General features: G+C 35.7%; 1 protein-coding gene across 1 annotated transcript; it reads right to left on the bottom strand.

The window, feature by feature from the left end:
- Nucleotides 1–482: 482 nt before the first annotated feature.
- LOC120192964 (probable protein phosphatase 2C 2) lies at nucleotides 483–1,318 on the bottom strand. Its single transcript, XM_039195625.1, has 3 exons — nucleotides 1,126–1,318; nucleotides 848–960; nucleotides 483–741 (listed from the first exon to the last, which is right to left on the bottom strand). The coding sequence occupies exons 1-3, from the start codon at nucleotides 1,171–1,173 to the stop codon at nucleotides 483–485; spliced, it is 420 nt and encodes a 139-aa protein (XP_039051556.1). The 5' UTR covers nucleotides 1,174–1,318.
- Between the last annotated feature and the right edge of the window lie 22,217 nt (nucleotides 1,319–23,535).

The following is a 23,535-nucleotide window of genomic DNA, read 5'->3' as shown; positions in this document are numbered from 1 at the left end:
TTGTCAACTGTCGTTGACGGTGGTCGTTTGATCTCAAAATTCATGGGTCGGTTCATCTTGACCTTTTGAGTTCGATTCTAGTGACTGTTTCACCTGAAAATGTCCTAAAATTCGTGAATCTCGACTAAAACGTTTCGGCTTCCTCACTTACAATCTTTGATTCGTGGACTTCAGAGCAAGTTCCGACAAAATAGAGGTTGGATTTGGACTCATGGTTTCGAGGCGAAACGACCCATTAATTTGGGACCGAACGACCATTATTTACGACAGTCAACACTGACCGACGATGGCATTCAACCACCTTATGTTTTTATTTTATAGTTGAATGAGCAAAATAAAAAAAATAAAGTTCAATTAGGAACGATGAAATTTACCATTTATTTTTTTTAATTATTTTTTATAAATAATAAAAAATGACAAGTCATCACACCATTAGATAACTAACGACAAAGTGAATAAAATGATTCAATTATTTTATATTTTCAATTATGCTGGCGAAACTCAGGCTCTGCAATGAGAGGTGAAGAAGAACCCTTGGGGAACTTCATGTCCCAATCCCCTAAGGCTCGGGAAACCGGTAAAACTCCGTTAAGATGTCCATTATCAATAAACCCACCAAGCTCTTCTACTCTCATCCGTTTTGATGGATAAATAGGTCTGTGGTCCTCAGACATATCTATTGCCTCCCCTTTTCGACATAGAACTGCTCGGCAATCACCAGCATTGGCTACCATTAGAAGCCTAAAGCACAGACAAGACGTCAGACAAAGAATTAAACTTTAACACATCACTCAAGAATAATCAAAGTGAAAAAGAAGGCAATCAACGCTATGACGCATAGAGATACCTTCCAAATATAAGAGCAGTGAGTGCTGTTGTTCCATAAGAGCTATTCACAGTAAAATCATCCGCAAGAGCAAGGTCAGCAAGAAGAAATGATTTCCGGGACGAGTTCTCTACCAGGGATTCAAATCGCGGTCGCGTTGTCGGTCATATCGTGTTTACCGCGATTGTAGCCATTGCGGGCATCATTGTGAGTATAGCGGGTATATCGAAAGGCAGCGCTACCGCTATTTCGCGGGTGCTATGCTGTCGCGAACCGCTATTTAAAACCCTGTTCTCGACCCCTTCCAAGAAATCATTATCAACTTCACATGACGGGAAAATTGACATCCTCAAAAAATAATCAAAGGGCGTTTCTCCTCAGATAGGCTGCTGCCTCAGAACCTCCATGACCATCAAACACCTGGATACAAAGCGAAACGAACATTAGTTGTACAACAGAATCAAATTAAAGGCAGCAGCAACAACAGCTAGAACAGTAATTACCCCATAACACAGAAAAATCAATGGATCCCACTGATACAAGCGATGAACATATTTACCTCTGAAACTCATACATGAACAGAAATAAAATAGTTAATCATCTCAGCCATATCCCAATAAAATAAAATCCAACATATTTATACTTCATTAAGAAACTTAGACGCGAGTCAACGGCCATCAAAATTCAGCTCTTAACAAACATATATTCAAGTTTAAGAATATAATATATATTTTTAATTAAATGATTTATTAGAAGGGAAGGTTTTGAGGAAATTTCTTCCAAACTTCAACTGTCAGTCAGTCTCCTTAGTTTTGGACAAGTGTAAAGCTTTAATTATCATTAGGAAAGGTTCATTATCATGAAATTGATAAAATACAAATATAAATGACCTTTCTCTACCAGGTTATAGAAATAGTAATGTCAGATTGACTCATAATAACGAATTTTGATTTGTTACTCAAATAGATCTAAAATTTAAGAAGATAGATAATATCATAAAAAAAATTTGTTAAATAAAGATCACATATTTTTTACACGACTTAAATCATTAAACAGCCATGCACATTTTAAACCACCAAACATGATTACAGATAACCCCTCTATACTTTAAACTATTAGATAATCTGCAACGTATTGTTTCTTTGTACAACTATCTGTTAAGAGACGTTTGGTTCACGAAAAATATCATTATCAACGGAAATGATTTTTTTTCGTAGTTGTATTCTCGTGTTTGATTAACGAAAAAGATTATTACTAGGTAATAACTTATTACCAATAGAAGCATTTTTAGGTTAAAATGGTAGGTATGTCATTACCTTCAAATTCTTAGGTAATGAATAATTCTCATCGCTTTGAACATAAATACCCCTGAAATAATAAATTTTTTCATATGATCATTCTCAATTCTTATTCTTCGTGCTTTAGTTAAAATTATAAATTTAATAATAATAATATACAAAGAGTTTAATTTAATAAAATATTAATAAATTTGAGAATTAAAATTATTTTATATTTTTAATATTTAGCATATTAATTATTTTATAATTTTATGAGGTAAAAACATTATTATTATTATAAAACTGTAATTATTTAAAATAATATTTAATTTTGAGTTATTAAAAAATAAATCTTATACATTAAAAAAGTAACATATTTATTCACTTGAGATCAATATATTATTTTCATATTATATTATATTTTATATAAATAAGTATGATACTTATGAAAGTTATTTAAAATTATAAGTTTGATATACTAATTAATTAATTACATGTTAAATGTATTTTTTTAAAACTTAAACAATGTAATAATTAAAATATTTTTATAATTTTTCATTCAAATATTTATAATTTAATATTTAAAGTTTTAGTTGTTAAAAAAAGCACATCACAAGGATAATTTGGTAAAATGTATATTCAAGTAATCTTATATTCTTCAAACCAAACACTATAATCTTACATTCATGCTAAACAAATCAAATAGGGTAATACAAAATTCCCAGATTAATGTTACATTCCGCTAATATTCTTCCTAAAGGTAAGCTTACATTACGTGAACTAAACGCACTCTTAAGTATAAAATTTGAAGGAAACATCGTCTTCTTCCTTGAATCTTCTTTATTGAACTTAATTTCTTGAAGTATTGCTATTCATATGAAAGTATTGTAGGCATGGATGGATGGAGGGGTGTTGGAGTAAGGTCGCAACTTTTAGAAATTTTAAGTTTATTACATTTTAGATTTTTTATATTTTTTATTGAAGATCTAATTTTACACTTTCTACAATTTTATAACTACACACTTTAATACAAATTTTAATAAAACTTTTTAAATTCGCACATCTGATTTAAATTCTCGCGTCCTTGCATTTTGGCTTAAGAAGTCCACAGCTTTTCAAACCTTGATTTAAAACCAAGTCCAAGTCCATAGTACTTTGAATTGGGTTTTGGGTAAATATACCTTTTAGTACCTAATTTTGTATATATTACAATATGGTATCATACCTTTTTCGTACAATCAGGCATTTAACTTTTTAATGGTATAATTAGGTATCCTACTTTTTCCAATAGTTTAATTAGGTACTTTACTTTTCACATATGGTTATACATAGAATTTTAGCGTACAACTTTTAAGTATATAGCGCAATATCTTTTTTAACTAAATAACGTTAAACTATATAAGAAATTGATCATACATTCTTTGACATAACTACATGGTCTAACAATGGAGGCAAAGCAGGTAAAAAGCAACCATCAAAATGTATGAAAATTGTTGTAATGATTGAATCCAAACATTCAGGCATGTTGCTTGAATAGGCGTTGGATCGACCATGCTCATGGATTTTCAATTTATTCTTATTTTCAATTATTATAAATGTTTGGGTAAACTTCTTTGGGGATCATTAAACTATAGACTCAATTCTGTTTTGATCACTGAACAAAAAATATCAATTAGGTCACTCAACTTTCAATTTGATTTAAGTGAAGCCACCAACCGTTAATTTTTAACAGAATTACTGATGTTATAGTTAAACAAATTTGTATAATAACACATTCAATCCTCGTTACTTATATATTCTATCAATTTGCTCCAAACATGTTATTATAAAAATTTGCTTAACTATAACATCAACAATCCTTCTAAAAATTAATGGTTTGTGTCTTGATTAAAACAATTAATAACCTAAATGTTAAAAAATTTTGTTTAGTGATCAAAATAAAATCATCCCTGTAATACTTTAATTTTGTCCTAAAAATAAATAGAGAACAAAACCAGAGACCAAACTTGTAATATTATCTTTTCTATTGGTGGGGGCTTTAGCACTCTGGTCACTTATTTATTTATTTATTTTGAATATACATGATGCTTTTGCTTTATTTTAATTTGGTCACTATTTTGATATGTTATTTATTTCAAGTTAACTACTAAATTTTATTTTATTTCACTCTAATCATTGTTTATTTATTTATTTACTTATTGTTTCTAATATTCGATTTGACCTTGTGGTGACCAGATCCGGGGTATGATCCACATTATTATGGTTCAGACTCTGCTAACTACTGACTTTTATTTTATTGCACTCTAACCATTGTTTATTTATTTATTTATTTACTTATTATTTCTAATATTTGAACCGACCTTGTGGTGACTCGATCCAGGGTATGATCTACATTATAATGGTTCAAACTCTACTAACTACAACTTTTTTATATTTATTTTATTTTATTAATTTGTTTGAATTATTCAATTCGACCTTGTGGTGACCAGATCCAGGTATGATCCACATTATTATAGTTCATACTCTGGTAATCGCTAACTTTTCTAACTGCTAACTTTTCTAACAACTAACTTTTCTAACCGCTGATTACTAACTATTAACATTTTATTTTTATTGGTTTCGAATGATTGTACAAAATGTTTGTTTCATTCATTTTTAACGCTTTTTTACTCTAATATTTTCAAGAACACTTATTTGTAGAATGGGATTGGAAAGCATTGGTTGGTCAAAGTAGTACGATCCGATACGACATTCGACCGAAATATGAACTTGAAATAAATCAGATTTATTTTAAAAAAATAATAATAATCAATGCATTTTTATTCAAATGATGCAAGGCATGTTTCTCTAAATATCAATTTATTTTATTTTATGTAAATGTAAATATTTAATTTATATTTGATTTGCGTTTTTTGATAAACCGAAGAGGACATTCTTTTTAGGCAAGAAATAGAAGAGATAACCTTCCCGTCGGAGGATGAGAAAATCTCGATATTTCTTTTCAAATAAAAGGATTTTCCATAATAATTAATTCGAAGCAAATTAATTAAACTTTAATAAATAAATCATTTTCTAACTTTATATTCGATTTATAATTTTTACTATCGCGACAATATGTAAGCGACTAGGTACCAATTTTAGGCGTTGTGGGGGGTGCTTATCCTTCCCCACTCGTAACCGACTCCTGGACCCGTTTAGTCGAGTTTTTGGTAAACGCAGACCAATTTTTGTCTTAAAAACGATTTTCCTTAAAATTATTTTAAAAGATGTTTTTAGGTATTCGACCTACCTAACCCAAAGGTTGATGGCGACTCCTATTCAAATTAATTCAAATTAATTCAAAATCATCAAGTTTTCAAAATATAGTCATAATTATTTTTAAACTAAATTGTTCTAAAAAAATGATTATGACAGTTTGACGACTCTACTGGGGAGTTTTTTTAGAGAGTCAGGCTATAGGTCGCTTACATATTGTCGTTGTGGTGGAAATTATAAGTTCGAGTCTATAGTTAGCTTATTATCTATTTGTTAAATTTTTAATTTCTGTATTTTTATCTCCCTAACGTTTTATTTATGTTTTCAATTTTGTCAAGGTTTATGTCAAGTTCTTTCGTTTCTGTATGAGTTAAAGGTTTGTATGTTCCTCCTCACACACATCACGTGCATCTGCATGACATGAGCTCTAGACCCGAGTTTTGTTCCAAGTAAGTCGGGGTGAATGCTTAACTCTCGTAAGAATTTATTCTTCGTATGAGTTTTAGCAAATAACTCTTGAGATACACATGCATTATACCTTCATAGGGATTTATTCCTCGTATGGGTATAAGGAAGAGAATCCATTGAACTCATTTTGTTCGACACCTGTAATGGGTTAGGATCGAGGATTTGGTAGCCCAAGGGGACACTGATATTAAGGACAATTCGAGTACCCTTTCCCATAGAGCTGAAACCATGCATATAGTGAACCGTAGAACGATAACCCTAGGCATAACCATATCGAACCCTCTGCCGTCAGTAGGTGTAAAAATAAGTGTACATAAAGAATGAGCATTTTTGAACCTTTACCTTTTGATTTAAACTTTTTTGAATAAAAGCATGCGAACTAGATACCATGCAGTTAGGATCAATTTCTTGAAAATAAATCATTTTGGGTAGAAAACATGTTCGGTAGGATTGCTATCTAATGAAAGCATGCTCGGGTAGATACCATGATTGGGTAGGTATTATATTTAAATAGCATATTTTAATTCTATCAGTTATCTTATCTATACTAACTCATTTTTTTCTAATTTTGTGTGTGTCATTTTTCATCTTTTTTTGTATTGCATTTCATCGACATGACATAAATAGAAAATGTTGATCCACAAGGGAATATTTAAGCAAAAATTTTCACAATGAGAAATAAAAGTTTTCAATCAAGCAGTCACGTACACAGACATGCACCAAGGGCTAAAAGAAGTTCAGAGAGTAGAAGAAGGAAATTTGCTTGAAGATCATGCAACATCTGAGACTGGGAAGATGATCCATTTATTTGAGAAGTAATCCAATAGTAGAGTCTTATCTACGATCATTCCTGATAACTCCGTAAAAGGCCACATTTTGGGACCTTTTAACTTAAGTTATTGAATGTCTAAATGCTCATTTAGAACCATGTTGAGACATTTATAAACATTTAGTTGCATGTGGTAGATTTCGATTTGCCGAGGCATTTTATTTTTACAACGGTGCTGCTTTATGGGAAATGTACTTGTCTAATGATGTGCAGGTATTGAGAGCAAGGAAAAGGGGAAAGAAAATGCCGTGACATAAGGAGATTGCTGAGCAAAATGAATTTGCCAAGCTCAACCAACATTTCGAAAGTGCTTAAAGTGCGAGAAGATATTTTTGAAGCTAGTTGTATCCAATTGTCCAAGAGCTCTGCCCGAGAAATCCACCTTGAAGATACGCCTGGAGGGATCGGCGCTGCAGCGCTGGTTCTGCTGATGAAGCCACCTGACCTGCAGATCATGTCTGTTCTTGGGCGCCTGCAACGGGATTATGTCGGTCACTCATGCCAGCTACCCAGGCTGTATTATCACCTATCTTGTCCGACTTCTAAGCAAAGTTAACCATGGTTTAGGAAAGTCAACTCTTAGTTCAAGGGTTAATTTTCCCCTATAAATAAAGGTTGAAGCCACATTGTTAGAGACTTTAGTTCCACATAGATTTGAGCTTAAAAAGTTAGAGAGAGAAAGTCTCATCTTTGTCCGTCAATCCTACTTGCCGTGGTATTTCTCCTTGACAAGCCTAAGGGAGTGGCGTTCTGAGCATCCGAGAGGAGCCAGTCCGCTGGGAGCAGTTCTTGGTGGCCGAGAGGAGCATTGGGCAGTGCACGTCGAAGGTTTCTCTCCTTCCCTTTGTTCTTTGCTTTCATATTTTGTTATTGGGTTGTAAGGAATGAATGAAACTTGTCTTGAACTTGTTTATTTTGAACTCCACCATGAACTAATCCTATTTGGTGGGAGTTCTCTTGGATGTCTAAGTTTTATTTTCAATGAATGGTTGTTTTATTATGCTTTAATCTGTTTTATTTATGAAACTTAATGCTTTGAGGTTGTAGGAGCTACGAGAGTAGCCTTTTCTTAGAAGGTGCTTAGGGTTCGAGAGAATGCCTAGGTAGTTTATCTTTAGACTTTGAGAGAAGCTAAGGAGGAATTATATAAACAACGGTACTAGGTAGTAACTAGGCCTAATCCACCTTAGAGATAAGGATAGGATTTCATTCGACTAAAAGGAGCAGAGCATAATCGACATGTTAGATGTTAATGCTGCTGCAAAAAGGTATTGCTGAGACATATCCTGTTATATGAACTAATAGGATCACTGTAGGGGTTTACGCCAATCGGATTTGCCAGGACATTTTTAATCTGTCGAGTCCCTTACTAAAGATAGCTTAGGGCACTTCAGCAGACTTTGTCGGGCAGGTTAAGCATAGAGGAAATACCATTCGGAGAAATAAACTTAGATTTTCCTAGTGACTCCCGTCACTCATTACAATTGTTGCTTGTTGTGTGAGAAAGCTAAAGTCTATAAATTAAATCCAATATTTACATTTTATTTTGCCTTGACATTTTCATCTGCTTGCATGTTTCACAATTCAATTTTCCACGACATATCCATTTTCTATCATACTGCCATTATCCCATTTCCACATCAGTCATTTCATTTTGCCACAATATTATCATTTGTACATACCATCACTAACTTTACTTAGGTGACAAAGTAAAGTGCATTGACAAACCTATTTGATTTCCCCAATTCCTTGTGGAGACGATACTCTACTTATCACTGTATTACTTGTTCGATTGTGTATACTTGCACACATATCTGCACTCATTTTATAGTACCCACAAGAGCGGATAAGTTTTTGGCGACGTTGCCAGGGAATTGGCAGCTGGAAGTTAAATTGATTTATCATAGCATTTTTATTTTACTTGTTCATATTTTCTTTTTAGTTATCTTTACTTGTTACTTTCCTTAATTTTTCTTCATTTATTTTTATAGGTACATGACCCAAAACAACCCTGAAGAGCCATTAGAACCGATTGATCCTAAAATCGAGAGGCTTTTTAGGCAAAGAAGACGCGCTCAACGTGTGAACATGTACCAAATCAGAAATTAAGGTATTGGTCATGAGGAGGATCAGAATGTCAGGGCAAATTTAAATGCTGGGAATGCAGCCAGACCTCGTGCCATTCATGATCACTTAAACCCGATCTTAGAGGATTTAAATCCTGGAATTGTGGCCCCAGATATTCAGACAGCCCACTTTGAGCTCAAACCTATCATGTTCAATATACTGAACTCCATAGGCCAGTTTGGGGGCATGCCAAATGAAGATATCAGGCATATATTCGTAACTTCTTGGAGGTGTGTGATTCATTCCGCCAACAAGGGGTGCACGAAGATGTTCTAAAATTAAAGATGTTTCTGTACTCCCTGCGTGACCGAGCAAGGGCATGGTTGAGTGGCATTCCAGCGGGTTCAATGAAGTCGTGGACAGATCTGTGGAAAAAAAATTTGCTGCGGTATAATCCTCCGAATATGAACACCCAATTGAGGAACGATATTGCTTCCTTCCGTCAAGCTGATAACGATTCGATGTATGAATGTTGGGATCGATACAAGGCATTACTCCGCAAGTGTTCAAACCATGATTTTCAATATTAGACACAAGTGGTGATGTTCTACAATGGAGTTAACTCGCCCACGAGGATGATGCTAAATGCCTCGGCAAATGGGACACTGCTTGACAAATCACCAGCAGAGGCATTTGACATTATGGATAAGATTGCCACTAATGATTATCAGTTTCCATCCATACAGCTTGGAGCTGGGCGCAAGTCACACGGAGCTTTCGAGCTAGATTCTAAAGATAACGTGTCCGCCCAACTTGCTGCTATCACCAACATGGTGAAAACTTTACAAAGGCCAAGTGAGGTGAGAGAAGTAAAGGCAACCCATTCAGCTTGTTATTATGCCACGACAATCACAATGAGAGTGACTGCCTGGCCAATCAAGAATCCATAAACTTTGTGGGCAATTTTAATCTAGACAATAATAACCCCTATTCTAACACGTATAATCCTGGATGGCGCCAGCATCCAAACTTTTCATGGGGAAATCAAGGATCCAACAATACCCATAAACTAGCTCGACAACAGAATTACAATGACTCCCAGAGTTATCAATTGGATATGCCATGACATAATTCTAACAAGGGAGGGCTATCTTCATCAAGTACCAGTTCTTTGGAGGCCACAATGCAAGAGTTTATTATAACAACAAAAACAATGCTTCAAGACCATGCGACCTCCATTAAAAATCAAGGGCCATGCTTTAGAGCCATAGTTCGTCGCTGAGAGCGCTGGAGAGTCAAGTTGGTCAAATTGTCGCGGTATTACAAGAACGTAAACCAGGACAGTTACCGAGTGACACTGAAGTCACCAAACCTCATGGCAAGGAGAGCTGCAGTGTGCTAACTCTCCGAAGTGATACATAAATTAATGTTGAAGACAAGTTTGGGGGAAGACCGAATGATGAGTTACCCCCTGTAACCAAGCAAACTGATCAAGAAGTGTAAGAAGAAGCTCCAGTAGAAGAGGAAAAGTCTGAGGATTCGTCAAGTGAAGAAACTGAGGGGGAAAATAAAAATGCCAAGGAAAATTCTGTTCGCACCCCATCAGTACAGGAATCCAGACCCCCACCTCATTTTCTGCAAAGACTGAAGAAACATAACGAAGATATCCAATTTAAGAAGTTCGTTGACATTCTGAGTCAACTGCAAATCAATGTCCCTTTTTTGGAGGCGATGGAACAAATGCCGACATATGCCAAATTCTCAAGGAAATTGTTACCAAGAAGAGAAATGTTGAGCAGTATGAAACTATTGCCACGGCAAAAGAATTTTGCTCTTCCTTAAGCAAGCTGCCACCAAAGAGACATGATATGGGCAGCTTCATCATCCCATGTTCAATAGGAGATAAATTTATTGTGAAGGCATTATGTGACCTTGGCTCAAGTGTGAACTTGATGCCTAAGTCAATATTCGTCAAGCTTGGGATAGGAAATGCAAGACCCACCTAGGTCATCTTGCAATTAGCCGATCGTTCGCATATTCGACTAGAGAGACGAATTGAAGATGTCATCGTACGGGTCGACAAGTTCATTTTTCCTATTAATTTTTTGATTCTGGACTACGAGGTTGACGCCACAGCACCCATCATCTTGGGGAGGCCCTTCCTAGCTACCGGTCGTATTCTCATCGACTGTGAGAGGGGTGAGCTAACCATGCGAGTGGTCGATCAACATGTCACCGTAAATGTCTTTCGATCACTTAAGTACATGGATGATTATGAAGAATGCCAGAGCATTTTAGAAGTAGATACAATAATAATAAAAGAAGCAGATCAATTTTGCCAGGAAAATTTCATTCAGCTGGGATCTGATGAAAGGTTGCTGGAAGACTTAAAGGCCGGAGAGCCTAATGATTTTTCATATGAGGAACAGCAAGCTAGCTTCCTTAAAGCTAACCCAGGAATGCTTTTTGAACCTTTGAACTTTGAAGAGTTTATTCCTCCTAAGCCCTCATTACAACATGCTCCTACCCTAGAACTTAAGAATTTGCCACAATATCTTAAATATGCTTATCTGGGTAGTGATGAAACTTTTCCTGTGATTATTTTCTCTACTCTTACTCCTAACCAAGAAACGAGTTTGTTAAGTGTTTTGTCACAACATAATAAACGTTAGGGTGGACGATGGCAGATCTGAAGGGAATAAGTCCAACAATCTGCATACACAAAATCATGTTGGAAGAATGCCATGGAAAATCCATAGAGCCACAGTGAAGATTGAAACCAATCATGAAGCAAGTTATGATGAAAGAGATTCTCAAATGGCTTGATGCTGGAGTAATTTACCCATTTTAGATAGTTCGTGGGTGAGTCTCGTTCAATGCGTTCCCAAGAAGGGAGGCATGACAGTGGTGACGAGTGAAGATAACGAGTTGATACCTACTCGCACGGTCACCAGGTGACGAATTTGCATGGACTACCGTAAGCTTAACAAGGCCACCAAGAAGGATCACTTCCCTTTGCCGTTCATCGATCAAATGCTGGATCGACTTGCTGGCAAGGCATTTTATTGTTTCTTGGACGATTACTCAGGGTATAACCAGATTTCCATTGTACCAGAGGACCAAGAGAAGACCACATTCACGTGCCCCTATGGCACTTATACTTTCCGAAGAATGCCTTTTGGACTCTGTAATGCCTCGGCAACTTTTCAGCGCTGAATGCAAGCCTTATTCTCTGACATAGTTGAGGATTATCTTGAAATTTTCATGGATGATTTTTCTGTTTCTGGGGACAACTTTTAAAAATGCCTTGGGAATTTGGCAAAGGTACTGAAGCGATGTGAGGAGGATGACCTCGTACTGAATTGGGAAAAATGTCACTTCATGGTAACAGAAGGCATTGTTCTAGGCCACAAGATTTTTACAAAAGGCATTGAGGTAGATAAGGCTAAGATCAAGGTGATCGAGAAGCTCCCCCACCAAATTTTATCAAGGGTATTCGGAGTTTCCTTGGACATACTGGATTTTATCGAAGATTCATCAAGTACTTCTCTATAATATCAAAGCCCTTGTGCACCCTGCTGCAACATAACCAACCATTCGTGTTCAACCAGAAATGCCATAGCACATTCAAAGAGCTGAAGCAAAGACTTATCTCTGCACCGATCGTAGTTCCCCTAGATTGGACGGCACCGTTCGAATTAATGTGCGACGCAAGTGATTTTGCCATGGGAGCTGTGCTTGGGCAACTTAGAGGTAAAATATTTCATGTGATTTTATTTTGCTAGTTGTACCTTAAATGATGGACAATTGAATTACACTACCACTGAGAAGGAATTACTTGTTGTGGTATTTGCATTTGACAAGTTTAGGCCATACTTGATAGGCACAAAGGTCATAGTTCACACTGATCACTCAGCTATAAAATATTTAGTGAACGAGAAAGATGCCAAGCCTAGACTGATTAGATGGATATTACTCTTGCAAGAATTCGACTTAGAGGTAGTTGATAGGAAAGGTACTGAAAATCAGGTTGCAGACTACTTATCTAGGCTAGAGAACATTTCAGAATGCCATGACATTTTTGATATTAAAGAAGAATTCCCTGACGAGAAAATTTTATATACCACGATAATTCTGTGGTACGCTGACCTTGTTAATTTTCTTGTTAGTGGTGTTTTTCCTTATGAACTAAACATCCAGGGCAAAAAGAGGTTTATGTATGATGCCAAGTTCTATTTTTGGGATGAGTCGTACTTGTTCAAGCAATGTGCCGATCAGATGATTAGACGGTGTGTCCCCAAAGAGGAGCAACATAATATCTTATACCATTGCCACACAACAACCTATGGAGGGCATTTTGGAGGTTCGAGGACTGCTGCAAAGGTCCTCCAATCGGGCTTCTATTGGCCATCGCTATTTAAAGATGCCCACGAATTTCGCAAGGCGTGTAACCGATGCCAGCGCACTAGAAACATTTCCAGACGACATGAAATGCCGCTGTAAAATATTCTAGAGATAGAACTTTTTGATGTTTGGGGCATTGATTTCATGGGACCATTCCCATCTTCCTTTGGAGACTTATACATTTTGCTTGCGGTGGACTATGTTTCAAAGTGGGTTGAAGCAATTGCCACGCCAAGGAACGACTCTAAGACGGTGCTCAAGTTCCTTCACAAGAATATATTCACTCGATTTGGAGTACCGAGAGCTATCATCAGCGATGAAGGCACCCACTTCGATAATAGATTAATTGCCAAGGCATTACATAAATATAGAGTGCGACATAATATTGCCACGACATATCACCCACAGACAAATGGGCAAGCTGAAGTGTCCAATCGGGAAGTCAAGCAAATCCTTGAGAATGTGGTGAACCCTCGAAGGAAAGACTGGTCCCCCAAGCTCGATAAAGTATTATGGGCTTATAGGACGACATTCAAAATGCCTCTGGGAATGTCGCATTTCAAGATGGTATATGGAGAAGCCTGCCACCTCCCAGTTGAGTTAGAACACAAGGCATACTGGGCAATCAAGAAATTAAACTTCGACGCACAACTTGTTGGGGAGAAACGATTGCTCAATTTGAATGAAATTGAGGAGTTTCGAGCACAAGCATATGAAATTGCCAAGCTTTACAAGGAAAGAACCAAAAAGTGGCATGACAAAAATCTTTTTCCACGACATTTTCATGAGGGCTAGAAAGTGTCGCTTTTCAACTCAAGGCTCAAACTCTTCCTTGGCAAACTAAAGTCACGTTGGTCGGGACCATTTGAAGTTCACCATGTTTACCCATATGGTGCTGTTGATATCAAGAACATGGACGATGGATCTATTTTTAAAGTCAATGGCCAACGCCTGAAGGCTTACCAAGGAATCCCACCTGCGCGTGACAAGTCAGCGCTGCTCTTGCACGATGTCGACACTGGTCCGACATCTTAAGGATGCCCTGGCATTTTAAATTTACTCATGTGCATAAATAATTTTTATTTTACTATTATTTTAGTCTTTATTATTTTTAATTAATTATGTTTATTTTATTTTTGTTACAAGGGACTTCCCTCATGACCATCACGTGAATAGTATGAAGGAAGCTTATGAAAATTGGGCGGCAAAAGTGAATAGTAAAAGGAGGGAACTTTTTCACTTTTATCTAGGTTTAAAAAAATTTAACTTTTAATTTTAGTTTTCTTCCCACCTAGACCCCACTATTTCTTATTTTTATCTCCCACATAATCTCATTTTTGTTTTTATCTTCATTCTCTTTTCACTTTTCCTTTAACTTTTTTCTTATCTCATCTTCTTCTTCTCTCTTTGACTGAAACCACCATAACCATCCAAAGTTCAAGTTTTTTTTTTCCTTTTTTTCTCATTTTTCTCTTTTAAACGATGGTCTGTTCCCGCCTTCCTGCACCACTTTCGCCGCCACAGTTTGTCGATGATTCTGCCCGCGAACGGTTTCAAACAATCAAAAATTGTCGTGTCTTTTTCAAGTTAGGGTTTGTCTTTTCTGAGGAAGAAGATGTTTCCTTAGTGAGTGAGGTTCTAGACGTGGTTACCAAACATAAGTGGTAGAAATTTGCCAAGCATCCTGCCGTCGTCAATGCCACTTTAGTGAAAGAGTTTTACTCCAACATATCCGAGCCAAACCAGCATGCCGTAACGGTTCGCGACATTTCTATTTGTTTTACTCCTTCTACCATTAATCGTTATTTTAAACTACAGGTTGCTGAAGACCACCATGCCAGTCTCAAGAAGCTGACAATGAAACATACCAAGGAATCCTAGAAGACGTTTGTCTTCCTGACATTCAATGGAATGGTCAGCAAATGAGCCGCAAGACCGTGGATAAGGAGAAGATGCTCCCAAAAGTGAAGTTGTGGAATCATTTCATGAAGCACAAACTTTTACCTACATCCCACAACACTACCGTGTCCTGCCAGCGGATGCTCTTCCTGCATTCAATCATATTCAGATGAGCCATTGATGTAGGGAAAATTATCGTGGAACAGGCTCATCTGTACCTGAAGCGACCTGCGAGTGCCTTGGTATTTTCGAATCTCATCACCGCCATATGCCGAAAGAAGAAGGTTCCTGAAGAAATGTTTGATGAGATTTTACGGGTATTACTGGAATTACCAAAGCGAAGATCCCTTTGTTGTTGGGATTGAAGGAAGCAAAGGGGAAGGAAAAAGAGGCTTCCACATCGCATTTCACCATCTCCACATGCCAAGGCAAATTCAGATGCCCTGGAGCAGACAGTCCAGTGCACTCAAGAGCATGTCGGGCAGCTGTCTGACAAACTGATGACATATTTTGCCTATGCTAAACGCCGAGATGAATTTCTCACCAGCGCCTTGATGAAATTCCTCCCGCACGTAAACTTCACCATTCCTGTCTTCCCTGACATACTCATGCCACAGAATGAGGATGCTGAGGCATATACAGAAGCACCTCATCCTGCCCATACCGATGCCCTCAATTGCATGGTATAGAGAGTCCCCAGCCTGCTGAACTTGAAGAGCATGCTGATGCTGAAGAGCCCGAAGACCCTGATCATGTCCATGTTATACCGCCTGATGCCAATAAAGAAGCCAACCTCCAACTCGCTCATTGTCCGGAATCTCCCCAACATGTTGAACCCTTGGTGGCAAAACACCCTGATATACCGCAACTTACTGCACCAATGGAAGAAGAGCACCCTGAAGTACCCTTCCCAACCGAGTGAACCGAGGAGTCACAATCCGAGATGCCACAGCAAGCTCCTTTGCATAGGAGCCGACGTCGTCTTAGGAAGGCATCTCAGCATCAGAAGCCCCCGCTCCCAGCCGTTCCAGAAGGACCTAGCACTCTTCCAGCCGCACCTACGTCTGAATCTGAGCATTCTAGCCCCGCCAAGCTGAGAAAGTGCACTCGCCGCGTAGCCACTGCACCACCACCCGCTTAAAGTCAAGGTACCTTGCATTAGCATTGTATTCATAGCATGTAGTTTTGTTTTCCTTAGTTTTAGTAAGCATTGGGGACAATGTTTCTCTTAAGTTTGGGGGAAGTAGGGTTCTCGCATCACTGCATGATTGTAGTAGTAAAATACATATGCCATGACATTAGTAATTGCTTGAATAATTTTTCTGAATTAATTAAGGATGCTCGATGATGATGTATTTGATGGCTAGGATAGAATGTACATGATTGGTTGAGGATGATAGAACCAACTCTAGGACTTGCTTCTTTGAAACCCTTGATTACACGATTATATGTTTTCCATGCTTGAGAAACTTAGAAATCTTTTATAAGAGAATTCTTAACATGTCGTGGCATAAAACTTTGACTGTTGAACACCTCGTTTCTATGCTTAAAAAAAGTTTGAAGTTTTGAATAAATGCCTAGGCATATCTGTAGAGGGACACTCCACTATGCCATGGTATATGAGTGAATGAAAGATGTCACGGGATGACTCTACCTGACTAGCTCGAGGGTGGAAGGTATGCTCCCTTTCACCTAGAGTGTGGGATAATAGAGTGATGGACTGACTCCCCTCGTAGCAGAACTAATAAAAGAAAAAAAAAGCAAGGTGGGAACTGATTTAGAAAATGTCATGGTAAATTAAGAAAGCTTGCGTATAAAATTTTTTAAGTTTGTTAAGCATGGACTGGATACAAAAGCGCACACACTCACACAAAGAATCTTGCCCTAGGGGACAATACTAGATTTCTTGACCTAGTCTAGCATGTTGAAGCCATATGTGTTGAGGGCTGAAATTTTATTCCATGAAACTATGTTGTTTCTGAACTTGTCATGGTATTTTTGTTTTGCTTATTACAATCCATTGCTTGAGGACAAGCAATAGCTTAAGTTTGGGGGTGTGATAACTCCATAAAAGGCCACATTTTGGGACCTTTTAACTTAAGCTATTGAATGTCTAAAGGCTCATTTAGAACCATGTAGAGGCATTTAGAATCATTTAGTTGCATGTGGTGGATTTTGGTTTACCGAGGCATTTTATTTTTACAGCGGTGCTGCTTTATGGGAAAGGTACTTGTCTGATGATGTGCAGGTATTGAGAGCAAGGAAAAGAGGAAAGAAAATGTCGTGACATAAGGAGATTGCTGAGCAAAATGAATTTGCCAAGCTCAACCGGTATTTTGAAAGTGCTTAAAGTGCGAGAAGATATTTTTGAAGCCAGCTGTATCCAACTGTCCGAAAAATCCACCTCGAAGATACACCTGGAGGGATCGGTGCTGCAACCGTCGGTTCTGCTGATGACGCCACCTAACCTTGCAGATCATGTCTGTCCTTGGGCACCTGCAATGGGATTATGCCGATCACTCATGTCAGCTACCCAGGTTGTATCATCACCTGTCTTGCCCGACTCCCAAGAAAAGTTAACCATGGTTTGGGAAAGTCAACTCTTAGTTCAAGGGTTAATTTTCCCCTATAAATAGAGGTTGAAGCCACATTGTTAGAGACTTTAGTTCTACATAGATTTTAGCTTAAAAATTTAGAGAGAGAAAGTCTCATCTTTCTCCGTCAATCCTACTTGCCGTGGCATTTCTCCTTGACAAGCCTGAGGGAGTGGCGTTCCGAGCATCCGAGAGGAGCCAGTCTGCTGGGAGCAGTTCTTGGTGGCCGAGAGGAGCATTGGGTAGTGCACGTCGAAGGCTTTCTCTCATCCCCTTTGTTCTTTGCTTTCATATTTTGTTATTGGGTTGTAAGGAAATAATGAAACTTGTCTTGAACTTGTTTATTTCGAACCCCACCATGAACTAATCCTATTTTGTGGGAGTTCGCTTAGATGTCTATGTTTTATTTTCAATGAATGGTTGTTTTATTATGCTTTAATTTGTTTTGTTTATGAAACTTAATGCTTTGAGATTGTAGGAGCTACGAGAGTAGCATTTCCTTAGAAGGTGCTTAGGGAGGTAGTTTATCTTTAGTCTTCGAGAGATGCTAGGTAGGAATTACATAAACAACGGGTACTAGGTAGTAACTAGGCCTAATCCACCTTAGAGATAAGGATAGGATTTCATTCGACTAAAAAGAGTAGAGCATAACCGATAGGTTAGATGTTAATGCTGCCGCAAAAAGGTATTGTCGAGATATATCATGTTATCTGAACTAATATGATCATTACAGGGGTTTACGCCAATCGGATTTGCCAGGGCATTTTTAATCTATTGAGTCCCTTACTAGAGATAGCTTAGGGCACTTCAGTAGACTCTATCGGGCAGGTTAAGCATAGAGGAAATACCATTCGGAGAAATAAACTTAGATTTTCTTAGTGACTCCCATCACTTATTCACATTGTTGCTTGTCATGTGAGAAAGCTAAAGTCCTATAAATTAAATCTAGTATTTACATTTTATTTTGCCTTGACATTTTCATTTGCTTGCATGTTTCACAATTCAATTTTCCACAACATATCCATTTTCTACCATACTGCCATTATCCCATTTCCACATCAGTCATTTCATTTTTCCACAGCATTATCATTTGTACATACCATCACTAACTTTACTTAGGTGACAAAGTAAAGTGCATTGACAAACCTATTTGATTTCCCCAATTCCCTTTGGAGACGATACTCTACTTATCACTTTATTACTTGTTCGATTGTGTATACTTGCACACATATCCGCACTCATTTTATAGTACCCACAAGAACGGACAGTTCCATCGCTAACCACCAACGCAATGACTTCAGAATCGTAGGGGCATTAACCAAGTTAGGTTACAGAGCATTTGATGGGCATAATTTTCTAGGATGAAGATCTGAGATGAAGCATCGACCCATAGTTTAGTGACCTCCTTGTTAGTTTATCCTAAATGTTTTCAGCCTAAAAATGAAGGTCTAATATGTGCCTCACTTTGTTGGAGTGGTGCTGACAGTGGTTTCTTTCGATGTCGTTGTGCTGGTAGCATACACCAATTCAATATTAGTACAATTTTCCTTTGGGTAAATTATGAGTTTAGTACCTAAACTATCAGTTTTGGTTTGTTTTAGCACTTCAACTTTCAGCTTTTTTAAAATCATACCTAAGGTTTAATTTTTGTTTCATTTTAGTACCCCATTTAAAATAAAAGTTTAGGTACTAAACCGGAGCAAGACTGATAATTTAGGTGCTAAACTTGTTAAGTTTTAATGGCAGGTACTATAATGAAATAAAAACTAAATGATAGGAATAGTTTTGAAAAACTTGAAAGTTTAATTACTAAAATGAATCAAAATTGATAGTTTAAGTATTAAATGAGTAATTTACCCAAATTTTTAATGTGATATTTTAAAAATTTATATTTTTAATATAAAATTTACCGTTTGTCCCTAACTACAGCCATCAATCTTCATATCTACCATGAACCTTGAAAAGACAATTTTCCAAATGAACATGAATATTCAAATGCTGGGAAAATTTGGCTTGAATCAAACGGTTTCCAATGGTCACATTTTGTAGGTATTGGCTTGTTTTCAATATAAAAAAATTCTCGAAATGGTTCAACGCGTTTGTGATGTTCATTTTTTTGAAACTGTAAACCTAATCTTTTTTTACATTTTACCCCTTTAACCTTTGAATGATTCCATTTGATGGTAATTCATTAGCATTTTCAGTGAAATTCATAGATGGCAAAATGTTGGTTAAATTAGTTAGTTAGTTAAGATTATTTTTAGATTAAAATGTTGTTTAAATTAATGTTTAGATTAATTTACTATTGTTAAAAAGTTAATTTTTTTCTACAGATTTGTTCAAATGGCATAACAAAATCAATAGATTTATCTTGACGCTCAATATATTTCTAGTAATTTGGGATTGATGGTTTTATAATTGTTTAATTTAATAAAATGTTATATTTTATTTAAGAAAGAATTATTATTATTATTAAATGGTAAAAGTTTATTTTGTGACTAATTAATTAGTTTCATGAATTAATTAATTGTAGGAAGATGAGCAACGAGTTCTTCGTCATTGGCTCAATATTCCAAAAAAGTCACACCCTTTAATTAAATATAACTTGCAACAAGCTGAATTTTACTAGGTAACATTTGTTCGAGAGTACAAGTTGGTCCTTGGTTTGATCAGTTCGTTGATTGATGTTGGAGACCAGAGACACATACGTTTCATTTTCCGTTTAGAGAATGCACGACAACTCTATAAGATGTGGCCATGCAACTCAGGGTCCCAACAAATGGGATGCCAATGGTGCATGATAATGATTACAAGGTGGATCAACCTTGCAATATGTTACTTGGGAAGATGGTAGTAAAACTAGATTTAAAAGATTGACGTTTGAGGCTACCATAATTGGAGAATCAATTTTCGCTCGATGGAAATAGTATCAAGAAAAAAGTTTATATGCAACTCGAGCATATATATTGGAGTTGATTGAAGAAGTTTTAATGTCGGATAAATCCGGTAATTTAGTTCACACTCAGTATCTTCCGTTTTCGGGAAATCTTCATAATATTCGTTAATATAGTTGGGGATTAACAATATTAGCGTTCTTGTACCGTGAGATGTGCAAGACAACATTAATTGTAAATGATATTGTTACAGTGGAAATCGATGGATGTTTGATGTTACTATAATCATGGGCTTAGAATAGACTTCTATTTTTAACACTGATTAGTCGAACTGCGATTGATTTTTCTCTTCCCGAGAGGTAATATTTCTATTTGGTTTTGATTTAAATGTTAATTAGAATTTTATTTATTTTGATTAAAAATAATTAACAAATATTTTTAATTGATTTACAAATGAACTTATAAAATAGAAAGAATGATGTTAGTGCATAATAATATTAAAGAGTTTAGGTTGGAGATCGATATTAGAAGCCAAAAAGAGGGGTGTGTGTATATATATATATATATTGATTAATTAAATTTTATTATTATATTATTCTGCCTTAGGTTATGCTTAACTTATATTTTAAATTTTTTATGTAATTCATCGTAAATTTATTTTATAGTTTATTTAGAGGTCGTATGTAGGTGATAGAATTACTTCATGTGTGACACAAGATGTTTGAGATGGTTGTAAATATTGGTGTCTTACTACACCGTTGATCTATTTTGCTTTTGTCGAGTTCCAGTCTTCGGATAGAGTGTTGAGGTAATTTTGCTTCCACTAGCATATTCCACAACTTCCATACTATCTCGAGGAACTCCACAAATTAGATACACGAGATAAGCATGACGAGAATTGAGTTGAGAATCATACATACTTCATTAATATTTGGAACAACAGAGGCTCATTCTTGTCAGCTCTTACTCCCATTCAAGATGATGACTTTGATTTTCAGACTTCGGCTTACCTTAACTATTAGTGGGATAATAGAAAGTCGTATTTGACAACGTAGAGTGAAAATCGACAATTTAAAAAATATAAGAAAAATATGGTAAAACTAAAAAAATCTATATCGAGTGGAAGTTTATCATACCATGAAACAAAAACAACATATATGGAAGATAGCTTAGAACAAATGTTTGACGATTCTGTTGTTCCGACATACATACCATAGTTTATGCATGTAACACTCTTAGCCCATATATGGCTCATAATACAAGCTAAAGATGCCACATCAACTAAACTGACATTTGTTGAACTTAAATGCTTAAAAATTTTGTTTCATTTTAATAATTTTGTTTTTAACTTTAAAAAGTTTTTCCTTAATCATATAAATTTATAAAATAATGTTTGATCAATGAAACTAATCCAATTTCAGTTATTAATTAGCCAGTTCAATGTTGTTTCATATCCATATGCAATTGCCTAATACCGCTTGATTTTAAATAATTTAAAATATAACATTTATACTATTCACTAATAAATACGATTATACTAATATTAGACAAAACTAAAGAAAATAATTCCAGATTACTATTACAAACTCTTTTAAAAATAAATTTGATAAAGCAACCCAACAAATATAATGTACATGCCACTAATAAGTCAAAGTTAGGATGTCTTACTGATACTATAGGTAGGTTTGATTTTCCATAAGATGCTGGCAAACTCCTCACTTCACGTCCACTAATTTATTGGAACTTACGAATGAAAATCATCACACGCTAAGTAAAATTTAGTGAGGCAGAAATATAGCTAAAACATAAAATCCATAAAATATAAAAAATAAACTGAAAATTTAAATAAAAAACAATTAAAACTTTAAACTGGGCTAGTCAGGCTGTTTTCCTTTTGAAAACATGAAAATCATTATCTCATGATTTTATCAAAAATCATGTAAGTCATCATTAAATATCATAAATAACTTTTATTCTTTTCATTGAGCATATTTCATAACTTTCTTTTCAATTATATGTTCTTTTCTTTTATATATTGTCATAACTTTCACACTTGTTGTTATATCCCAATGTATATGTAATAGAATACAAGGTACGTGAGTATAAGGTGCACACTAGTCACAACACGGTACTGAATCATAACTGAAACTACGATATGATGCACTTTAGTGCAATCATAACCTAAGCACCAACAGTGTTGAACATTGGTACATGAATGTACCAAAACTGACTGATAACTGATAAGCACTCACTGAATTACAAGCCAAATGTACCTACGACTCTCAATGCAACATACAATGAACTTATATTTATTGTCATATAATCATTTATTAATCTACATCTGATAATTGTAAAACATTTGATAACTGTAAATATCTGACAACTAAAAATCATTTGATAACTGTAAATATCTTATAACTAAAAAATCATATGATAACCACAAACATTTAGAATTCATCATCATAAATATCATACTTGGGCAGTTCATACCCAAAATCATTCATAAAACTTGATGAAAAAAATATTATAGAAATATTCTATACTGAAAATTTATAAATCATATTGGAAAATAAAATGAGGTTGACTTATCGCAAGTCGTCCTTGATCAGAGTAATTAAATAAATAAACTATACTTATTTGAACAGTTTACTTACAAATCAAATATAAGTCTCACTAAGCTTTAAAAATTGCTTCCACTACACAATTTATTGAAATTTCATATTCTGGCGGTTTACACTACCATCAAAGAAATATTATTCTGTATTAATATATATATTGAAAAATTATTCCATTTGCACCAATGAAAACTAGACTCAAATACGAATCTAACCATATAAGGAACTCCATCTAGTTCCACTTGTACAATTTATAGCGAATTTTCAAAGTTGACTGGCATAAGTTGTTTTGAACAGAAATTGATGTCCTATTTTCTAACCTATCACTGGTTAAAAATTCATATCTTTTTTGTATACTTCTCGAAATCAATTGTTTTTTGTTCTAAAAGAAACTAGACTGATAGAAG

The sequence above is a fragment of the Hibiscus syriacus genome, unplaced genomic scaffold (genome assembly GCF_006381635.1).
Source record: "Hibiscus syriacus cultivar Baekdansim isolate YM2019G1 unplaced genomic scaffold, ASM638163v2 tig00116984_pilon, whole genome shotgun sequence".
NCBI lineage: Eukaryota > Viridiplantae > Streptophyta > Magnoliopsida > Malvales > Malvaceae > Hibiscus > Hibiscus syriacus.
This window is presented reverse-complemented; position numbering and strand designations above follow the sequence as displayed.

What these genes read in the sequence shown, in the direction of transcription:
- LOC120192964 (XM_039195625.1), bottom strand. Translation starts at nt 1,173, where the DNA reads ATGTCAATTTTCCCGTCATGTGAAGTTGATAATGATTTCTTGGAAGGG. An exon ending in ATAATGATTTCTTGGAAGGG is followed by an intron (nt 961 to 1,125) that starts GTCGAGAACAGG and finishes TTTGAATCCCTG; the next exon opens with GTAGAGAACTCGTCCCGGAA. An exon ending in ACTGCTCTTATATTTGGAAG is followed by an intron (nt 742 to 847) that starts GTATCTCTATGC and finishes TCTGTGCTTTAG; the next exon opens with GCTTCTAATGGTAGCCAATG.